General features: G+C 40.0%; 1 protein-coding gene across 1 annotated transcript in view; it reads right to left on the reverse strand.

Moving 5' to 3' along the window:
• Positions 1-10,293: 10,293 nt before the first annotated feature.
• The window catches only part of tbcd (tubulin folding cofactor D), a 240,637-nt gene continuing 227,612 nt past the window's right edge, over positions 10,294-23,318 (reverse strand). The window contains exons 36-39 of the mRNA XM_080209036.1: positions 22,849-22,936; positions 18,368-18,477; positions 14,313-14,397; positions 10,294-10,792 (exon numbers count right to left, since the gene is read on the reverse strand). Of these exons, the coding sequence (XP_080065162.1) occupies positions 10,772-10,792; positions 14,313-14,397; positions 18,368-18,477; positions 22,849-22,936 (304 nt within the window). The 3' untranslated portion in view covers positions 10,294-10,771. The remainder of the gene's footprint in view (positions 10,793-14,312; positions 14,398-18,367; positions 18,478-22,848; positions 22,937-23,318) is intronic.

Below are 23,318 nucleotides of genomic sequence, written 5' to 3' on the forward strand. Positions count from 1 at the left end.
AGGGCACAGCCTGAAGATAAGGGGCGGGGGGGGGGTGCAGTTTACATCGGAGTTGAGGAGGAACTTCTTCACTCAAAGGGTGGTGAATCTCTGGAAATCTCTGCCCATTGAAGTGGTGGAGGCTGCCTCGCTAAATATATTTAAGTCACGGGTAGATAGGTTTTTGATAGACAAGGGAATTAAGGGTTATGGGGAGAAAGCAGGAAAGTGGAACTGATCCACTTCAGATCAGCCATGATCTTATTGAGTGGCGGGGCAGGCTCAAAGGGCTAGATGGCCTACTCCTGCTCCTATTTCTTATGTTCTTATGTCCTTAAAACAGGGTTTATAAGCAACCCGAGAATGCGGACTTCATATTCCTAAAAATAATCAAAGTGATTTCCTCTCTAATTTGGGCTGCAAATAATGAATGAGCAAAATAGTTCAAGCCAATAGAGGGGAACCATTTAATGCAGACTTGGCCACGTACCTCGTCTGGAACCACAAATCATTATCAACTTTCTAATTTTTTCAGTAAGAACACTCCCAACTATTGTGCAAAAAGTAACCTGATTACCTTCTATAGGAATTCCAACAAAAACAATTATGACTTAACCCATCATCCTGCAAGCCGATAATTAAACATAAGCAAAAAGGGTACAGAAAACATTAAATGGAAGAGGAAGAGTTAAGCTGGAACACTCTTTGAAGAAGTGAACCAAGGTACAAATTAAGGGAAGACACTTGCAGGACTGATGTCCAGAAGTGATTTTTTTTGTGTGTGGAGTAAACTAAATGCCTGCACAAGATCAGACAGTAAAAAATCTGGAATCTTTCAAAAGGCTTTTGCTATTTTTGATGGAGGATAAGTCATAGATTTTGAATGAAGATAAGGTGGGCAAGTTAAATTACTTCCATCATCCCGATTAATTTACATGACTTGACTGGAAGAATCCATTATTATAGGTTTAGTTTTGAATAAGAAGTGCCACAGCCTGCAAGTGGGCTAACATGAATAGATAATTAGGACTATGAGGTGATTTTTTAAAAACATTTTTTAAGATTGGAAGGCTGCCTGTGACATTCTCCCATCTCTCTGATTTAATCTGTATTTGGAATTCAATCCTGCAAACTCTCTTGTAGAGTCATAGAGGTTTACAGCATGGAAACAGGCCCTTCAGCCCAACTTGTCCATGCTGTCCAGTTTTTACCACTAAGCTAGTCCCAGTTGCCCACATTTGGCCCATATCCTTCTATACTCATCTTACCCGTGTAACTGTCTGAATGCTTCTCAAAAGGCAAAATTGTACCCACCTCGACTACTGCCTCTTGATTAGTAAATAGAACCCTTTGGTGTGGAAAGAGGTCATTCGGCCCATCGGGTTCACACTGAATCACCAACAAACATCTTATCCAGGTTCAACCCCCTCCCTATCCTCACAAATGTAACCCCTCTAACCTACAGGTTTTGAGACACTAATGGGGCATTTTAGTATAGCCAATCCACTTAACCCGCACATCTTTAGACTGTGGGAGGAAACTCATGAAAATATGGCAATCTCTTGCAAACAGCACGGTTATCCAAAGCCGGAATTGAACCCAGATCCCTAGCACCATGAGGCAGCAATGCTAACCACTCTGCCACCGTGCCAATGTGTTGGTTATTGATTGTCAGTTTATCTGTTCTCCTCAAAGTGATCGTTCCTTGTCAGAATACAGTTCCATGGGTCCCCATTGAGCTATGGAATCAAGCAGCATATATTTATGTGTCATCATTTGCAGCACATGTCAGCAGGTTATTTGACTAAGACTGGCGCCACAGCCAAACACAAACATGTTTCACCCAGAGTAGAAATATTTTAAAAACAGGGGTCTCCTGACGGAGATCAAGATCAAAAAACTGCCTGTTATTCTGCTCTCAGTGGTGGGGGTTGGGGAGTACAGAACTAGAGGGCATAGTTTGAGGATAAGGGTAAACCTTTTAGAACTTAGGTGAGGAGAAATTTCCTCACCCAGAGAGTGGTGAAGAGGTGGAATTCATTACCACAGAAAGTAATTGAGGCCAAAATGTTGTCGGATTCCAAGAAGGAGTTAGATATATCTCTTGGTGCAAAGGGGATCAAGGGATATGGGGGAAGGGAGACAGGGGGATTCAGGGTATTGAATTTGATGATCCGCCATGATCAAAATGAATAGCAGAGCAGGCTCGAGGGGCTAAGTGGCCTCCTCCTGCATCTAGTTTCTATGGTCTCCATTTGGGGGTCAAATTAGGCTGATTGCAGTACAAGCGGTGGTTGAAATTAGCTAACAACACGGAACCAGGGAGCAAACTTGGATCTCTCTCGTCTGGGAACCTATTAACGAGTATTATTAGATACAGTACAACTATGTGTTGCTACTTGAGAAGCTACCTCTGCATTATACAAATCATACTACAGAACTCTGCAAATATTTTGCGAATCTGAACATTTCTATTGCCATGGAGTTTCTGGTAAAGAAAGAAAATGATAATGATACTCTAGGAGGAGAGGGCAAACAGTTTATGAAGTAAATCAATCCAGTCTTGTTACCATGAAAAACCTAATGTGTAATTTGTGCATTATTCCACTTAAATAAAGGAGTTGATTTCCAATAATACTTTTCTGTTTAATGTTTGGATTAGGGAATAACATTTCTATTGAAAAACTCCCTGTAATTACTTGTGTGTAATTTTCCAACTAGCAAAATTATTCATAATCAGAGCGGCCAACTGCAAATTAAAGGAAGGATATACTGTAATGGATACTGCCAGTAAATCCACTAGTGTTATGGCTTTTTTTTTAAACTAGCATCCATCAAACAAAATTTACAATAAAAAATATTTATTCCCCAACTACAAGGGAAATGTTCTAGTTAAAATAGGAGCAGGATTAGGCCATTTGTCCCAACCTACTCCCAACCTAACTCCTACATCCAGTAAAATCTGATTGTGGCCTCAACTCTACTTTCCTGTGCCCTCCAGAACCTGGATTCCTTATCGATCAAACAGCAAGTCTAACTCAGTCTGGAATACATTCAAATAAACAGTGCAGAGTCACTGAACAGAGACTGATAGCCAAGTTCCACACACATGAGGACGGCCTCAACCGGGATCTTGGGTTCATGTCACACTGTGTAACCCCACAACTTGCCTGGACTTGCAAAATCCCAGTAACTTTCCTGTCTGGAAACAATACACATCTTTTTAATCTCTGCTTAATGCTCTCTCCGCTCACATTGTCATTATACCTTTAAGACTTGGTTAGCTGTAAAGACTCACACTTCAATCATTATTCATGTAAATTGAGCTTGTGTCTTTATACGCCCTGTTTGTGATCAGAACTCCCACCCACCTGATGAAGGAACCGCCAGTTTCAAAAGCTAGTGGCATTGGCCACTTTGGACTTTAACCAGGTGTTGTAAGACTTCTACTTTAACCAGATATTATAAGACTTCTTACTATATATTCAATGACCCAGACCCCGCTACTGTCTGTGGAAAATCATTCCACAGATATATAAATCTCAGAGAAAAAAAATCCCCCTCATCTCCATCTTAAATGGAAGGCCTGTAATTTTTAAACTGTGGCCCCCTAGTACTAGACTCCTCTATAAGGGGAAACATCCTCTCAGTATTCACCCTGTCAAGCCCCCTCAGAATCTTATGTTTCAATAAGATTGCCGCTCATTCTTCTAAACTCTATAGAGCACTGGCTCCACCTGTTTGATCTATCATAAGATGATCAATGTGTCAGTGTAAGACATTGGGTCAAAGTTTTCTGGGAGAAGAATGGCACTGCTGTTGTCAACATGCAAATTAGCCAGCACCATGTGGCGAGGAAGAGATAGATACACCACGAATTGAGTTTCCTCTGGGTGCTCTGGCTTCTTCCCACAGTCCGAAGACGTGCGAGTTAGGTTGATTGGCTGTGCTAATATGGCCTCTTAGCAACCTGAGGTGCATCGGGTAGAGGGATTAGCGGTTAAATATATAGGGATATATGGTTAGGGCTTGGGTGAGATTATGGTCAGTGCAGACTCGATGGGCTGAATGACCTCTTTCTACACTGTAGGGTTTCTATGATTTCTAAATTCTTTGGAAAACTTCACAATAAGGCATCTTGCTCTTAACCAGTCTATCATGTCAGTTTCATGAAGTTGCTGCATTGACACATTTAACTCACTATAAAAAGTTAATTCTAGTATTTGACACCACTAATGACAAGATAACGAAAACACTGTCAATTAGTCAGTCTGATTCAGAAAGTGAACAATGGCATGCATTTGAGTATTGCTGAAAAATACATTTTGTTGAAGCTTTTTGTCTTGCTCTCATCAGGACAATCACAAGAATACCAATATGAGCGGAAACGACACTTTACTGTATGAGAAGAGGATGATAATTGTTTACGAGTGAACTCTGACTGGTAGAAGCATTGCACGTAGAATGCATCAGTTGATGGTGAGTGACAGTTAACTGCCAGGCATTGTTTGAAACTTCAACCAGGTGGCTTGACTCTGATTGTAAGTATGGAATTTCATTCTTTCATAGTGAATTGTTATTGGGAAATTTTAAAAATAACATTTAATAAAATCTCACTCCATCTTCTCTCACCTGAATTTTAATCTTTCTGTTCGCTAATTTGTTTTTCTTTCTGTAACAATTTTAATATTGAATTCACCTATTGTCACTCCTCAATTTCAGTCTGTTTATTTCTCAACCCTAAATCTCATTGGTATAAAAAGATACTGTTTGTCAAGTTGATCGCCATGGTCCAGGCACCATAATACACCCCCATCCCCTCATGCCCATCTCTGTGTTATTATCAACCTGCTCTTCCAGCATCTTACTGGGTGAAATTCATTTGAGCTGAAAGCTGCAGGTAAGAGTCTGATTTGACTTGCACACTCTACGGGAGATGGTGGTGTAGTGATATTATCATTGGACTAGTAATCCAGAGACCCAGGGTAACACTCCGGAGACCCATGTTCAAATCCTGCTACAGCAGATAGTAAGATTTGCATTCAATAAAAATCTGGAATTAAAAGTCTACTGATGACTATGAAACCACTGCCAATTGTCAGAAAAACCTATCTGGTTCACTACTGTCCTTTAGGGAAGGAAATCTGTTGCCCTTACCTGGTCTGGCCTACATGTGATTCCAGATCCACAGCAATGTGGTTGACTCCCAACTGCCCCTTCAAGGGAAATTAGGGATAGGCTGTAAATGCTGGCCCAGCCAGCAACACACTCATCCCATGAACAAATGAAAAAAGATTCTCCACTCAGTAAAGGATTTTAGACTCCACTAAGTGTGTGTGTATTCGACATCAACTGCTTGGGTTTTTTTTTTCCGTTTTTTAGTGGCAAGAAGGGGACAGGAAGGAAAGTGAGTGACCCACTAACTCCAATTGTCTCAGTTCACCAAATCAGGGGACGGAAGGCCAATTAGCAGTGCCAAGGTACGAGGAGGGGTGGCGAGGGTCTGGGCACATTCGGAAAGCTAGGCCGGGACGTCACAAGGTAGAGGTGAACAAAAGCTCACTTATGGCTCCAAATTTAAAGGCCCCTTTACTCTCTGAATCTAATTTTATTACTCATGGAAGGCTGAAGGACTCAAAAATCATACAGATGTTGTCAACTTCACCAGCAGAATGCCACATGCATCTCTGATTCCAGCAGCAGCCCTTCCACCCTTGTGCCACCTTGTTATACCCACTGTAAAGCACTCACAAAATCGTTCCCCATCTGACGCCTGCAAGATGCACTGGGTAATGACAAATTGCATACAGTTGGCTCTTTAACAGATCAAAGCTTGTTAATTTGTAATTTTGATGCCCACTTGTTTCCCATAATTTCTGAGACTGGTGACATCATTTTGCCGACCTGACACGTTTCACATTTGTCCACATCTGCCTAATTTGCAGACAGAAAGTCCAGCCCTACGATTATTACAGATGTTTCCCAGACAGACAATAAAACCACAGACTGTAAGACATAGGAGCAGAAGTAGGCCATTCAGCCCATTGAATCTGTCACATCACTCAGTGAGATGACTGATCTTGATAATCCTCAAATCCACTTTCCTGCCTTATCCCTACAACCTTTGATTCCCTTACTGACTAAAAATGTCCATCTCAGCCTTGAACATACTTGACACCCCAGACTCTATAGCCCTCAGTGATAAGGAATTCTACAGATTCACTACCTTCTGGGGGAAGAAATTCCTCTTTATCTCTGTCTTTAAATAGGCGACCCCTTACTCTGAGATTATGTCCTCTGTCCTGGACTCTTCCACAAGGGGGAAAAAAAACCTCTCAGTTTCTCAAGCCCCTTGAAAATCCTATATATCTCAATAAGGTCACCTCTCATCCTTCTAAATGCCAACCTATTCAACCGCTCCTAATAAGAAAATCCCTCCGCAACCGGGATCAACCTCATGAACCTTCTCTAGACTCCCATCGATGCCGGTATATTCTTCCTTAGCTAAGGCGACAAAAACTGTTCAAAACATTCCAGGGTGTTCATGAGAATTTGATGATTTTCTCAAGGGAAATGATATCCGACGTATCAAATCAGTGCCCTGTATCACCCAGCTACTAATAATTCATGAAATGCCCAAATGAAAGGGCCAAAAACTTGAAACCAAGGCTCATTAACCCAATGTCTCAATAGCTTGTTGGCATCCTACAGGAATACCACACACGCAATTGTACATTCACCAGCTACTCATAAAGAGAAAGCTGAGAACAACACCTAATCTTTTAATACCACAAGAAACATCAGCGATAGTAGAGCAAAACCAACAAGCGCAAGTAGCCAAGAGACAAGTGGGGGTGGGAACCAAACCAAAGGTGAATTAGCTTTAGGGGAACCAGAGAGTTGGGCCAGTAAGACTCGGACAAAGAGCCGACAAGGTGTGGTTGCAATCAAAGAGGGTCTGGTGAAGTGCATTTGTTTCAATGTGAGAAGTATAATAGTAAGGCAGATGAACTTAGAGCTTGGATTAGTACTTGGAACTGTGATTTTGTTGCTATTACAGAGACTTGGTTAAGGGAAGGACAGGATTGGCAGCTTAATGTCCCAGGATACAGATGTTTCAGGTGGGATAGAGGGGAATGTAAAAGGGGTGGGGGAGTTGCACTGCTGGTTAAGGAGTATATCCTGCTGTACTGGAAGGCTCATTCAGCAAGGCAATATAGGTAGAGCTCAGGAATGGGAAAGGTGTAGTTACAACGTTGGGGATTTACTATGGGCCACCCGACAGTCAGCGGGAAATAGAGGAACACATATGTAGGCAGATGTAAAAGGTGAAAAGTAACAGGGTTGTTGTGGGAGATTTTAACTTTCTCTATATTGACTGGGACTCACTTAGTGCTAAGGGCATGGATGGGGCAGAGTTTGTAAGGAGCATTCAGAAGGGCTTCTTGAAACAGCATGTAGATAATCCAACTAGGGAAGGGGCCATACTGGACCTGGCATTGGGAATAAGCCTGGCCAGGTGGTCGACATTTCAGTAGGGGAGCAGTTTGGGAACAGCAACCACAATTCAATAAACTTTAAAGTGCTGATGAATAAAGAAGTGTAGTCCTCAAGTTAAGTGCTAAACTGGGGCAAGGCTAATTACAACAATATTAGGCAGGAACTGAAGAATGTAGATTGGGACAGATGTTTGAGGGCAAATCAACATCTGGCATGTGGGAAGCTTTCAAGTGTAAGTTGATAGGGATTCAGGACCAGCACATTCCTGTAAGGATGAAGGATAAGTATGGCACGTTCTGGGAACCTTAGAATAACGAGAGATATTGTGAGTCTTGTCAAAGACAAAAAGGAAGCATTAGTCAAGGCTAGGAGGCTGGAAACACAGAAGCAAGTGTGGAATACAAGGAAAGTAGAAAGAAACTTAAGCAAGGAGGGCTAAAAGGGGTCACGAAAAATCATTGGCCAGCAGGATTAAGGAAAATCCCAAGGCTTTTTATACGTGTATAAAGAGGAAGAGGGTAGCCAAAGAGAGAGTTGGCCCATTCAAAGGCAGGAGAGGAAATCTATGCATGGAGCCAGAGGAAATGGGTGAGGTATTAAATGAGTATTTTGTGTCAGTATTCACCAAAGAGGAGGACTTCATGGATGATGAATCTGGGAAAGGGTGTGTAGATAGTTTGAGTCATGTCAAGATCAAAAAGGTGGTGGTATTGGGGTTCACAAGAAACATTAAGGTAGACAAGTCCCCAGCACCTGATGGCATATACCCCAGAATACTGAAAGGCAAGAGAGGAAATTGCTGGGGCGTTAAGAGAAATTTTTGCATCCTCATTGGTTACAGGAGGTCCCAGAGGATTGGAGAATAGCCAATGTTGTTCCTTTGTTTAAGAAGGGTAGCAACAATAATCCAGGTAATTACAGGCCGGTAAGCCTTACATCAGTGGTAGGGAAATTATTGTAGAGGATTCTTTGAGACAGGATTTATTCCCACTTGGAAATAAGTGGACGTATTAGTGAGAAGCAACATGGTTTTGTGAACGGGAGGTCATGTCTCTCTAACGTGATCGAGTTTTCCGAGGAAGTGATGAAGATGATTGATGAGGGTAGGGCAGTGGATGTTGTCTACACGGACTTCAGTAAGGCCTTTGACAAGGTTCCTCATGGTGCAAAGGTCAAGTTGCATGGGATCAGGGGTGAGCTGGCAAGATAGATACAAAACTGGCTCAGTCAGAAGATACCAGTGAAAGGGTGCGTTTCTGAAAGGAGGGCTGTGACAAATAGTGTTCCTCAGGGACCTTTGTCTGTATTTTATATATATATAAAATAATTTGGAGGAAAACATAACTGGATTGATTGTTAAGTTTACGGACAACGTAAAGGTTGGTGAATTTGCAGATAGCGATGAGGACCGTCAAAGGATATAGCAGAATATAGATCGGTTGGAGGCTTGGGCGGAGAGATGGCAGATTGAGTTTAATCCGGACAAATGTGAGGTAATGCATTTTGGAAGATAGGATAATACAGATAGGAAATATACAGTAAATGGCAGAACCCTTAAGAGTATTGATAGGCAGAGGGATCTGTGCGTCCAGGTACAGAGATCACAAAGTGGAAATGCTGGTGGAGAAGGTAGTCAAGAAGGCATATACATCATGCTTGCCTTCATCGGCTGGGGCATTGAGTTTACAAATTGGCAAGTCATTTTGCAGCTTTACAGAACCTTAGTCAGGCTGCACTTGGACTATAGTGTTCAATTCTGGTTGCCAGGGAGATGTGGAGGCTTTGGAGAGGGTTACAGAAAAGATTGCCTAGTATGGAGGGCTTTAGCTATGAGGAGAGGTTGGAGAAACTTGGTTTGTTCTCACTAGAATGACGGAGGTTGAGGGGTGACCGGATAGAAGTCTACAAGATTATGGACAGAGTGGATATTCAGAAGCTTTTTCCCAGAGTGGAAGAGTCAATTACTAGGGGGCATAGGTTTAAGGTGCGAGGGGCAAGGTTTAAAGGAGATGTACAAGGCAAGTTTTTTTTTTACACAGAGGGTGGTAGATGCCTGGAACTTGCTGCCGGGTGACGTAGTGGAAACAGATGTGGTAGAGAGTTTTAAGGGGCGTTTGGACAAAAACATGAATAGGATGCGAATAGCAGGATATGGTCCCCAGAAGGGTAAGCAGTTTTAGTTCAGTCAGGCATCATGGTTGGTGCAGGCTTGAAGGGCCTGTTCCTGTGCTGTACTTTGTGCATTCCAGATGTGAACCGTTCAATCTGGAAGTGCAGTGAAGGTAGGTTCAATAAAGACATTCAGGAGGGCAATACTTGATTACTTGACTAGAACAATATGCAGGAGAATGGCATGGAGTCATAATGCTTATTTGGACAGCCAGTACAGACAAGCTGGGCCGAATGCTCTCCTTCTGTGCTGTAATTATTCTGCAATTCTGTAAAGTTAAATTACTTTGCACAACTCAAGTAATATGTTCCTCTGGTATTGAGAATGGTTGTTTTTTTTAATAACAGGTTTCTTGAGCAGCTACGAATTGCAGTTTAAGATGATCTAGTCACAAGGATGTCGGTGATGTCAAATTTGTAGGTATGCAGAACCATGGAATTAGTATAATAACAGCAGCTTTACTGTGGTAGAAAAATACAAGAAAACATTGGCAGTGTATAAGCTGGTACATCGTTCATGGGTTGGAATTCACTATTTGAATGTTTGAGTAGTTAACAAGCTTTAAGAAACTTCTTTTTTGAGTGCATCTTTTCGCTACATGTTTGAAAATTGCTCAAATAAAGCTTCAACCACAGCCAATAGAGTAAAAGCAAAACTCATGATTTTATTGAAGAATGTTTAGGTTCAGGTTGATCATACAAAACAGAAAATTAGCTCTTGTACAGTCCACCTGAATAAGTAAAGGATGTTAAGGGAGCAAAGGTGCCATCTTGTGGGTGAAGGGTTACATCTAAACACGACATTAAAAAACACATTTTGTTAACATCAGTGCATTCATATCTGACTCATTCAGCATTTTACCCCCTGTAGGATCTTAAGGAAATCAGTAACCACATCAAGAACAACATCTGGAGGGGAATACTGAGGTTGAACACAGTCTACTCTTTATTTGTGTGTATTTTCACATGCTGAGCTGCTCTTCAGTCATCTTCTTATACGGCTTGCTTTGTAGTGGCATCCAGATTGGAACAGTTTGTGAAAGGCATCCGACATCTAGTAGACTGAACACACATTTCGTTCTCTGCATGCCCTTGTCTGTCCTGACACATGGCAAACCTTCAATCATAGAACGCCTTGGTGCAGCTGTGCTCACACAAGAGAAAACAGATTTTAAAAGATCCTCAATCCAAGCTAAATAATTGGGAAGTTATTATTTATCTTTGATTTTATAAATAGGTATGAAACTATTTTAAAAATAGCTGGTATACACAACATTTTAAAGGTAAAATTTGAACAGATTACTGAGCGTATTTCGATTAGTTCTGGAGAAATTCAATCAGGTAAACATTACTATGAAATAATTCAAGATATTCTCCCAAAGCCAACTTCTCAATCATCAACTCGTATGAAATGGTTTTTGTATTTGAGTGAATACAGAACATCTATTTGATTCCTAATTCATCCAAACAGTCTGCAGATTGAAAACATAAAGGAGCTGTGGCGGCAACTGAACTGCTAGGCCACTGCATAGCATCGTAGAATCCTTACAGTGCAGAAGGTGGCCATTTGGCCCATCAAGCCTGCACCAACCACAATCTCACCTAGGCCCAATTCCCGTAAACCCTCATATTTACCCTGTTAATTCCCATGACATTGACCGTGCTAAATGAACCCTAATCAATCAACCTAACCCGCCCATCTTTGGACTGTGGGAGGAAACCCACACAGACATGGGGAGAATGTGCAAACTCCACACTAACCCGAGGCCTGGAATTGAACCCAGGTCACTGGTGCTGTGAGGTAGCAGTGCTAACCACTGTGCTGCCTGCTGAACGGTGGACCAACAGTGGGCATCACTTAAGAACCCTGGCCTTACCGGGAAACAGAATGGCATTCTGAATACCCCAGATGTTGAGCCTTAAACCCTCAGTGGCACCAGTTTATAAAATATCTGTTTGCCCCTACTGTACTGCTTTCAAGTTCATGCTACAGGCCCCAGGCTTAGCAAAACGATAGAAAATTGGCTAGTACTTAGGTAACATACACTCCCTGAGGATTTTGTTTCCGTAAAAAAGCATCATGCTTTAGCAGAGGTATTATCAACCTGCTCAATGAGCAAATTGCTATAATTCACCTTGTTTTCAAAAGGGCAAGTTTCCACTTAAGAAAGGTGGCTGTAAAGTAATTGTTTAAAAGAAAAACTTGTGTCAACAACATTAATACTCCTTAAGATGTAAATAAATAATAAGTAAGCCCACTCCTGGTCTATACTGTTGCTTCACATTCTCTGTCAGCAAGAGGGCAGGATGAGGACAATCTAAATGACTGCTGCCCCCAATAAAGTTTCACAACCTGCTGTACTTCTCAGAAAGGAACTCTTCCCACTGGCTTCTTCCTCCAAGATAAAGTCCCACTGCAAATATGAAATGTGCTTTTGAGCAGCTTGCTTCATACACAAAGAAACAAACACGCTTCAGTCAAAATTAGGATTTTAACATCATTCCTCCATGATAGAGCTATTAGGGGAAAAAGAAAATGTCCTCGACAATAAAATGAATCCTCATTATAATTCCTTAAGGCTATTATTGTTGGTTCTCTGAACCCCTGGTAGGTTTACTTGAAGTTTAATTCCCTTAAATAGTTGCTTGATCTACAACATATGCTTGAATAAATAATGTGCATTATTTATACCGAGGGAGACCCAGAATTTGCTGCAATAGCATAAAGTCTCACATTAAAACCTCTCAAGCATGAATGCCTGCTCCAAACTAACGTGAAACTTTCAACATTTATTATAAATTTATGATTTTGAGAAAAAGGGTTAAGTGTTACAACTGTGAGAAATCTGCTGTGATTGCTTTTATTTTGTCCAATCGTATTTATTTGAACTGCAATTATAGCTTGAGACATAAATGTCAGAATGCTTAAAGTTTTTAAACTTTATTTATTAGTGTCACAAGTAGGCTTACACTGACACCACAATGAAGTTACTGTGAAAGTCCCTTAGTCACCACACTCTGGCGCTTGTTCAGTTAAACAGAGGGAGAATTTAGCAAGGCCAATCCACCTAACCAGCACGTCCTTTGGACTGTGGGAGGAAACTGGAGCACCCAGAGGAAACCCATGCAGACACGGGAAGAATATGCAAACTCCACACAGACAGTGACCCTAACTGGAAATTGAACCCAGGTCCCTGGCACTGTGAGGCAGCTGTGACTGTGCCACCATGCCGCCCAGTTATTGGTCTGACATTCAATGATCAAGATAGCTTGGAGTAAACTGTACCATTGCCAGTGATAATTTTAATAGTAAAAATGGTTTGTTACTTACCTTGCAGTGATAAAGCTACCCAAATGTTGAGAATAACTTTATTCTGATCATAATTAATGCTAAAATAATTAAGGAGTTTGCAAACATTCTCCCCTCTCTCCTGTAGAAAATACTCAATTTGTGATAGTGCAAGAATGGTTTCCATATAGAACATAACAGCGCAGTACAGGCACTTCGGCCCTCGATGTTGCGCTGACCAGTGGAACCAATCTAATGACCCACTAACCTAAACTATTCCAATGTTATCTATATGCCTATCCACTGACCATTTGAACGCCCTTAAAGTTGGCGAGTCCATAACTGCTGCAGGCAGGGCATTCCACGCCCTTACTACCCTCTGAGTAAAGAACCTACCTCTGACATCCATCCTATAATTACCACCCCTTAATTTAAAGCTATGTCCCCTCGTGTTGGCCATCACCATCTGAGGAAAAAAGCTCTCACTATCCACCCTGTCTAAGCCTCTGATCATCTTGTATGCCTCAATTAGGTCACCTCTTAACCTTCTTCTCCCTAACGAAAATAACCTCAAGTCCCTCAGCCTTTCCTCATAAGACCTTCACCATACCAGGCAACATATAGGTTGACTTTATTTCAGAACAACGTGTCAGTGTGCTAAGTTTTAAGTCGTAAATGGTTACTATCTGTTGGGACTGATACCTCCTCTAATATCCTAACTATGTTATGGGTTGTGGGTTTTACACAAAAGAACATGGTTTGCACAAATAGATTAAAACTAACAACAATAGACTTATTCTGGGAGGCCTTGATGTACAGAGTACAAACTGAAAGTATAACAGCAGCCTGTGAAACACCCTAATGACATCATCATCAAAACATGTGATCAGCTCTAAAGCAACCAACGATCCTTTTAAATTTATAACATCTTCATCAATGGTTGGGTTACATTTATCTAGGTCAATGATGTTAAGAACCATTTCACTGAGCAATATGGGGACACTTGAATGCTTTCTACTTGATTTGTGATAAAAACAGAAAATGCTGAAAACACTCAGCAGGTCACACAGCATCTTGCTTCTTGGCAGATTATGCTTAGCCTGCTGAGTATTTCCAGAATTTTGCTTTTATTTCCACAGTATCTTTCTCTTGTGTTAACATGACCTGCAATAGGTTTTCAGCAAGTATGTCGCCAATTGCCACGTCATCAAAAAGAATCTGGCTAATTCAGTCAGGTAACAGCTGACTGTAAAACACCAGCAGCCTAAGAAAGGAAAATTTGCCAAGAAATTTAGTTTGCATAGAATAATGTTGAACAAATTATATCTAAACCTTAATTTTATTGCAAACACTGATTTCTCCTGTGCTAATGTACCTTAGCAGCGATTATTGGTTTTGGAACACCCATCAGATCACACAGATGATTGCGTTGAGCTCGGACAGTGGGGAGATCAGCATCCCTGTTGTCAAAAGACATTTTCCACAAGTTAACTGTCAGCTAATAAATTTACAATTGTTCACATTCTGTGAGCGTGAACTATATTTTTGTTAAGTTGCAGTAACATTTAAAAAGGTTGAAACAATTGACAATAACGCATTCATAACATGCATGGCTCAACTACTGAACCTTGTTAACCTTGGCTGAAATTCAGGCACGCTCCAAATGAAGTGTCGTGTGCTGAAAATTAATTCTCTGTATTCAATAACAAACTAGAATATGAATTCCTTTGCATTTTACTTCATGACACAAGAACTGCAACAGTAAGACCCATTCAACCTACTATTGCAGATTTCTTTCTCTCTCCCCTAATGGTGGTGGTAATTAATCGATGCCAACAATACCACATATTAACAGATCATTTACTCTAGGGCCTTAGAATAATAAAGTTATTGTACAGTGTGCAAAGATATTTGAATTCTGGAATTTTAATGCATTCCCCCACAATCCCCACTGAGGCCATCGGAAGCTTACCATGGCTAAATGTACCTAAAGCTGTACGGTTTCATTTGTATTGAGCTAAATCATTTTCAGCTACAATTAGAAATGAAAGGTAGCATTTTCATCCAAACTTGCTCAAAAGCTGATTTAACAATATTGAGCATTTGGTTACTTTACAGCATAGGCTGAGAGATTTAAAACCACACACAATTACATTTTAAAAAGAATAATATAGTTTGAAGTAATGAGCACGAGGTGGAGTGATAAATTTTACAGTAAGCAGAAGACTTACTTAGAGCATTACTTAAAGAACATTAATTAGATTTAAGGAGGCAAAATAAGAAACAGATTGAATAAAGTGGCCAAACTCTGCCAATGCCAGCTGGATGAGGTTAACCAAATCAAACCTTTCAACTAGACTCTGCACTGTGCAAAGCATTCCAACTATTTAAATACTTGAGTTGATCCAATTTCCTGTAGTTTCTCAGCCATTACGTACTTTAACAGTCAAATATGTTATCAGATATTAGATAACGAATCTCACTGGCCTATGTCACAAGTCAGTATTTAATTCAGTGCAGATGAGTATACACTGGATACTAGAATTTTTTTAAAAACTCTTCCGACATCATAAACCTATACATGAAGTGGAAATAAAAATCCCTCTAACATACAGTAAACTTTCATCTGGCACTACCACTTTCCTTTATGTGATCACTGCTATTTCATATCTGTGTAGTACTCTACAAATAAAGAGAAACAGATGCTGTTCATTTTACAACTATTTTATCAATAACATCTGCACATTTACCATCTATTCATTCATTGTGTTTTTCCAGTATAATTATTTCTTCCCCCCCAATACCTGTTTCTCCTTTTTGTACATTCCCAGATTTCACACCTAAATTATGGCTGAGAGGAAGGTGGATGCTTGCAACCACCTCAGGGAAACTGAATTGTTTTAGGGAAACAAAAACACAATCAAATTTCAACAGGAGATTTTGCATTGTGCTGACCGGTAAAAAACCATAAATACATATTTTAGTTCTGTGCAGGGAAATGAAGTGCACCTTGTTCAACACATAAGAAAATATTCTGGATTTTAGGTAGCAACTTCCAACTGAAGGATGGAAAGTGACATTTATTCATATGATGTGCTTTGGAACATTGCAAATGTTTTTGTTCAGTATTTTTTTTGTGATGCATTCCATGTAAGGGAGGAAAAACAACGTGTAGACAAATCCTGCCCTTGGAGAATAGAAAATTCATTGGTTAGGTTTACAGGCCAGAAATTCTCTCCAAGTTTAAGATGGGTGTGGGCAACAAAGAAAAAAGCATGAATAAAGATGGATTTAAAAAAAAACATGTTTTTGGATTTCAGTTAGTATCTGTACTCAGTAATGAAGGCAGAAACTATCCATCAACCCAAACACACAAAACACTTCCAACAAAACTTCCAACCCTCTTGTTATGTTATCCCTAATTCTTACTTCCCCCACCACCCCCCTCTCCCCCACCAAGTGGAAAATGCCATGTGCGATTTTTGCCTGTTCAAAATCCCAGATTTTGAAGACTGCCAAAAGATATATGGGTACTTTCCTATTTAAGTGAACCAAAAGCAACATAATTCAAGGACTGCAGAAGTTCTTCTTTAATACTCTCGATAACCTAGCTTTCTTTCTTGAATTGTGCTAATTTTCCTAATTTTCTAATGCTAGTATTTTATAGCCAGGCAAATGTAAATAGCAACATCTCAAGAATAAAGAATTTAAGTTTGGCAAAAGGTTTTGTCTCAAATGACGTGGTGATATTGTCACTGAATTAATAATAGAGACCATGGGCAATGCTCGGGGAGCTAGGTTCAAATCCCCACCAGGGCAGATGTGACACTCAAATTTAATAAAAATCTGCAATTAAAAGTACAATGTCAACCATGAAATGAATGCTTATTGTCATAAAAACCCACCTGGTACGTTAATGTCCTTTGGGGAAGGAAATCTGCCATCTTTACCTGGTCTGACTTACAAATGTCTACAGACTCTCAGTAATGTGGTTGACTCATATGCCTTCTGAAATGGCCACTCAGTTTAGGGCAATTAGGGATGGGCAATAAATGCTGGTCCAGCCAGTGGTGCCCAGATCTTATGAATGAATAAAAACTGCTGAGAAAGACCTTTATGATTATAGATGCTGCTACAATTTTGAGGTTTATAAAATTGTTATATTTTGGAATAGTGTCTTTAAAGTAAAGTGAAGGGATCATGTGACATGTTTTGAACTCCACCTGGCAATATTCTTGGGAGTTTGATTGTTAGATATCGAAGGAGGACATAGATTGTTTTACTAGGAAGAATGTGCAAGGTATTTATGCTTGGAGATGATGGCAACAGCCAGAGTGTTATCAAGGGAGACTGAGAGCCTCCAAAATCCCAACAAAGTGCTGAAAATCATCAGGCTGCAAACAGTTGTACTTTAAAATATCCATTTAGATTCAAGAAAGAGGATTGGGCTCTCAAGGATAGCTAATTAACATTTCTACCTAGATACAAGGTCCATGTGATTCACATTGTCAAGCAGAAGGATGCAGGGAAAGCTAACAATCAGGTTACAGACTTTGTTAGAATATCACTGAATAGCACAGACAGTATTTTTTAAGTCTGCCAGGATCCAGGACAGAGGTAGCAGCTGGAGGCAAAGAAGTTTCTATGATCAGAATATGGGTGAAGGTTTGCACTTGGATTGAAAGGGCCAAATTCATGCAATGTTTAAAATGAAGCTGGAAGAGTCGCCTACCTTGGTCTAGAGGGTGAGTTCCCAGAAAAAGAAAGCTCACTGTGACTGTTATAAAGCTGAATGTTACCAGGCTGAGAAGGGGGGTGGGGGGTAGAGAGGTAGGGGGGTAAAGGGGTAGGGGAGGTGGTGGGAGAGTGTGTGTGTGTGTGAAGTGGTTATAAGAAGGGGATATTTCATTCTGTGCTTTAAAGTATAAGCTGTCTACAAGGTAGCATTTGTTTAATAGCGTTTTTTTGTCATTTGTTACAGTAACCATTTTAAACATGAAATACCGATGTGCCATTCTTACAGATATTGACTGGAAGTTTGAATTTCTTTTTACAAGTTATGAGCCCTTCATGGATCATAACAATATGCGTGAGCTATAGATCATTTATAGCTATATAAATGAGCAAGAACTTTCAGCTTGTCTGCAATGTTAATAATGATGAATAGCCTCTTAAAAAATAACATGACCACTGGATGTCTCAAAGCACTTTATAGCCAGTGAAGTACTTTTCAAGTACAGTCACTGTGTAATACGGAAAACAGGAAGCTAATTTGAGCTCCCCCAAACAGCAATAGAAAAATGACCAGGTAATGTGTTTTTGACTGAAGAATAAACATTGGCTCGGACATCAAGGTTCTAGGTTGGCTTGTATTTATTGAAGCACGTTCAGCACAGTGCAAGGCCCATGTGCATAGCAAATGTTACTTACCAGTTGTTGTCACTAAGACTTGCCATTACTTCGTCCAATACCTCTGCGTCAATGACATCATCATATGTTAAAAGCATTTCGTACAGCTGACTTGCAGTTGTCTTCCTTATCTGTGCAAAAGATTAATTAGAAAACACATCTTGAAACACAAAACCATCACAGAACAGGTCTGTTACATCTGCAAGTCTGTCACTTCTTATCTAACTTGCAAGTTAGATAAGATCACAAACTATCATTGTGTTAGATTACACCAATATATTAATATTCTTAGGTTTCACTTGAAAATCAGTGATCAGGTGCAATGATAGTACATTTTCAAGGATCACCTACAATATAGAGGCAATGAATTAAAGGATGGAACCTTCCTAGAAATTGGAGATGGGATGGGAAGCTTGGAAAATGGTGCCAGAAGGTGACCAGAAGAAACCCAGCACTTTTCAGCCACTCTGTGATATTTTTGGAAGGGAGAATGACATTGGCTCAGCCACACCGCTGAATGGAGGCAGAGGGCCAATTAATTCGATTAACTGGCCAATTAATGGCCATTTTACCACAACATCAGGATTTTACTGGTGTAAATACATCAGTGTATATTGCCTTTTCCACTATAAAGTGGAATGGCATTGATACCACTTCTGAAATAATTGTTACATTGCCCATCCACTGAGTCATGTATTCAACCATTTCTGATTATTTCGTGGGATATGGGTGTTGCTGGCTAGGCCAGCATTTTTCTTGTGCATCTCCTATTGCTCAAGAAGATGTGGTGAGCTGTCTTCTTGAACTGCTGCAGGTACATACACAGGGCAGTGAGGGAGCGAGTTCCAGGATTTTGACCGAGCAATAGTGAAGAATGGTGATGTAGATTCAAGTCAGGATGGTGTGCAGCATTGAGGGGAAGTTGCAGGTGGTGGTGTTCCCATGCATCTACTGCCCTTGGCCTTCTAAGTTATAGAGATTGCTGGTTTGGAAGGTGCTAAGGAGCCTTGGTGAGTTGCTGCAGTGCATCTTGTAGATGGTACACACTGGTGCTACTATGTGCTGTGGTGGAGAGAGTTGATGTTAAAAGTGATGAATGGGGTGTCAATCAAGCAGGTTGTTTTGTCCTGGAGGGTGTTGAACTTCTTGAATGTTTTTGGAGCAGAACTCATCCAAGCAATTCAAAAGCACTCCTGACATGTGCATTGCAGATGGTGGACAGGCTCTGGGGAGTCAGGAGATTACTTCTCCCCACAGAATTCTCAGCTTCTGAACTGCTCTTTTAGCAACAGTCCAGTTCAGTTTCTTATCAATGGTAATCCCCAGGATGTTGCTAGTGGGGAATTCAGCATGATAATGACATTGAATGTCAATAGGAGATCGTTGCATTCTCCCTTGTTGAAGATAGTCATTGCCTGGCATTTGTGTTGCACAAATGTTACTAGTCACTTATCACCCAAGCTCAAATGCTGTCTAGGTTTTTTCATACATAGGGACAGACTGCTTCAGCGTCTGAGGAATCGCGAATTGAGCTGAACGTTATGCAATCATATGCAAACTTCCCACTTCAGACCTTATGATGGAAGAAGGTCATTGATGAAACAGCTGAAGATGGTTGAGCCTAGGGCACTTAAAGAAATCCTCCAGTGGTGTCTTGGGATTGAGATGATTGACCTCTAACAACCAACAAGATACGTGCAAGATATGACTCCAACCAGGGGAGTGATTCTCATCAGCTCCAGCTTTGCTAAAGGTGCCACATTCAGTCATGGGCAGTCAGTCTCACCTTGTGAGGTTATCTCTTTTGTCCTTGTCTGGATTAAGACTGTAATGAGGTCAGGAGTGGATGGCCCTGGCGGAACCTAAACTGAGTGTCAGTGAGCAGGTTGTTGCTGAGTAAGATGATTTAGCAAAGGACTGAAAAGGATTCTAAGTTTAAATTACTCTCCTTGCATCCTATCTATCTCTCATCAACCTTTTAGCATATCTTTCTATTCATTTTTCACTCAAGTATTTGCTTTGTTTCATTCTGAAAGCATTTAAGCTATTTGCCTGAACCATTTCCTGTGGTTGCAAGTGCCACATATTCTACGTAAAGCATTTTATTCTTATTTCCCTATTGAATTTATTAATGACTGTCTATGACCTCTAGTTTTGCATTCTGCTAGAAGTAGAAACATTCTCACCACATCTACCGTCTGACCCATCCCAAACTTTAAAGGCCTCCATCAGGTGACCCCCTAAGTCTTGTCTTTGTTAAAGAGTGAAGTTTCAACATGTTCAATCTTTTCTGATAATTTGTTAGTTCATGTTCAATCATGTAAATCTCTGTGCACTTTCTTCAGTGCTTCTATGTCCTTTTATTAAAGTTCGGAGTTATAATCTGACTAGGGTCAAGATATAGAGCTCATTACTTTTAAGTTAAGTTTTTTGATCCTAGAAATACATCCAATGCTTTGTTAACGTTTGTAATTACTCTGATGGCCTGCAACATTGCTTGGATAGTTTGTTCTTACTTGTGCTCAGATCCCCTTTTCTTCAACCCATTCCGTTTCTTACTTTCAAATGGGCTCGCATGGAGCATAATCACCAATATGGGTTAATTGGGCTGAATGGCATTTTCTGTGCCACACACCCTAATTAATCTTTTGTTATATTCCAAAGTGTTGCCGACACTTCTACATTTCCTACCAAAGTACATCAACTCACATTTATCTATGTTAAAGTTCATTTATCACTTAACTGCCTATTTTCAAGTTTTCTGCTGCCTTCCTGTATTAAGTTTCATTCTTCCTTAATGTTAACCATACTGCACCCAGTCCAGTAGCATTGGCAATTATGATAATGTTACTTGTTGTCAAATCCGAATCACTGACATAAATTATAAATAAGTGGTCCCAGTGCTGATCTTTGAGGGAAAACATTCCTCCAATCTGAATAACTACCCTTTAACTCTACTCTCTGCCTTCTATTTTTAGACAATTTATTTTCCATTTAACCATCATTCACTGTGCCCTCACATTTATCATAAGCTCACTGTATGGAGCATTGTCAAAGGCCTTGTGATAAATCCAAGTATCTGAATGATGTTGCTGTGATCAGTTTATTCAGGAAACAACCATTGACTTTATTTGTTTCCTATTCCGGTCCATCTGATATCAACAGGATAGCGGTAGAGGGAAAAGGGAAGAGCATCATGATCAACCTTAAACGGAAAATTTGTGGTGTTTTCTAATGGGATCTGTTTGATTTTCATTACTGCAACATACTTGCTACTCCATAGTAACTGAAGAAATTTGCTGTTACTTACAAGTACTTTCAATTTCCATGTCTCACTTAGTGATTTCACTTTGTTTTTAATATCAGACTATAATCAGTTTTTAAGTCAAATCACTAATGCATCTAAAGATCTACATTCTCCCCAAAAATAAGATCCTGTTTAACTACATATGCTCTTTAATACATAATTTTAAAACATTGCAACTTCTACACTTTTGATCCAAAGACCATGCTGGTTTAATTTCGCTATTTAAAAACCTAAGCTTCCAAAATGGACATTCAGAAGACAGAAATTTCACTCCAGTTTTAACTGGATACAAGCACTGTAATTCTTACAATCATCTGCAAAGTTGAAACTACAAATATCTGGAAGTACATAGCCACGGCACAGGAGGTGCAAGCACTAAAAATTCCAGTCAGACAGTGTCATTTGTTTAAAAACTCTTGAAGCCATGCGCTTTCTGCTCATTTTCAACATCATGAGTGACAGTTATGGGTAAAATGCTGAACTAGGTGATGCAGCTCATTAACAAATACATTTTAAAAAAACTTTGAACTGAAATAACACTTCTCCTCTTTGAAGGTATTTCCTGACTCAAGTGTTTCCTTTACTGCAGAACATTGCTAGAGAAAGAATGGATTCCTTCCAAAGGCCACATGACTGTTAACAGCTGTTAGAGTAGCCACTACCAATCAAACAATGTGTCACCTCTCTTCTATAAAGCCGCTAAGTCTCTGTCTGAGCCCTGATGCATTTACTATCCTCTCCTCATACTTGTTAGGTGGCTATGATCGCCATTAAGCATTTGTTGCCATGGCAAACTTCTACTATCTTGAAGCAAAGCATGAACTGATGCAGGAGTGATGTGCTGTTACTTCCACATATAAACACAGAAAAATAAGTGGGCATCTTTATGCATTTTCACTGATCACAGTCCATTTCTCCTTAAAGAAAAAAAGCAGCCTTATGTACATCACATGATACATAAGGTCTGGAGAATTATGCCACACTGATATAAACAGGAGTATATTGCTCCAGCAATTTTAATATAATTGAATAATGCAGGCAAACTGAAGATTAAGAGTGTAAATGCATCTGCCAAAAAAAGCTCGTGGCTTTCAGCTTTTTATAGAGTTCCTCATGTTGAAAAGGTGCAACATGACTAGCCTCTACTACAAAATTCTTATCTCTGAAAAAAATTAATAAATTTGTGAGTGCTTACTATTGGGAATGGGTAGCACAACAGGAGCAAGAGCTGGAAGAGAACGTTCTTCCTGATTTCTCCTTGGAACTGAATAAGACCGCAGAACCTGTAAGACAAATCAGAGTGGATGTAACTATTCATAAATACAAATTTCAATTAGAATATTTATGCTTTGAGTTCTTCATAAAGTAAAAGCGCCTTAAGGACCGGTGTGTGAGAAGTAACAAATCTTAAGAAAACCACACATTTTTCACATATGCCGATATCACCAACAACTGAATTTACTCTCCAAACGATATTGAGAAAATATACCATCAAAGTTCAGGAACTTGTTATCTGGAGTAGCTTCTATCTCCTGCACAGAATGGCAATATTATTCTTCCCAAACTGGTTTTAAGCTCTTAAAACTTTAGGCAACAAATTGCATTCAAAGAAAACCAGAATCCAGAAGGAGGATCGAAAAATCAAGTGGGATTTTCTGATCACAC

The sequence above is a fragment of the Carcharhinus amblyrhynchos genome, chromosome 21, assembly GCF_965287045.1.
Source record: "Carcharhinus amblyrhynchos chromosome 21, sCarAmb.v2.hapA, whole genome shotgun sequence".
Lineage (NCBI taxonomy): Eukaryota > Metazoa > Chordata > Chondrichthyes > Carcharhiniformes > Carcharhinidae > Carcharhinus > Carcharhinus amblyrhynchos.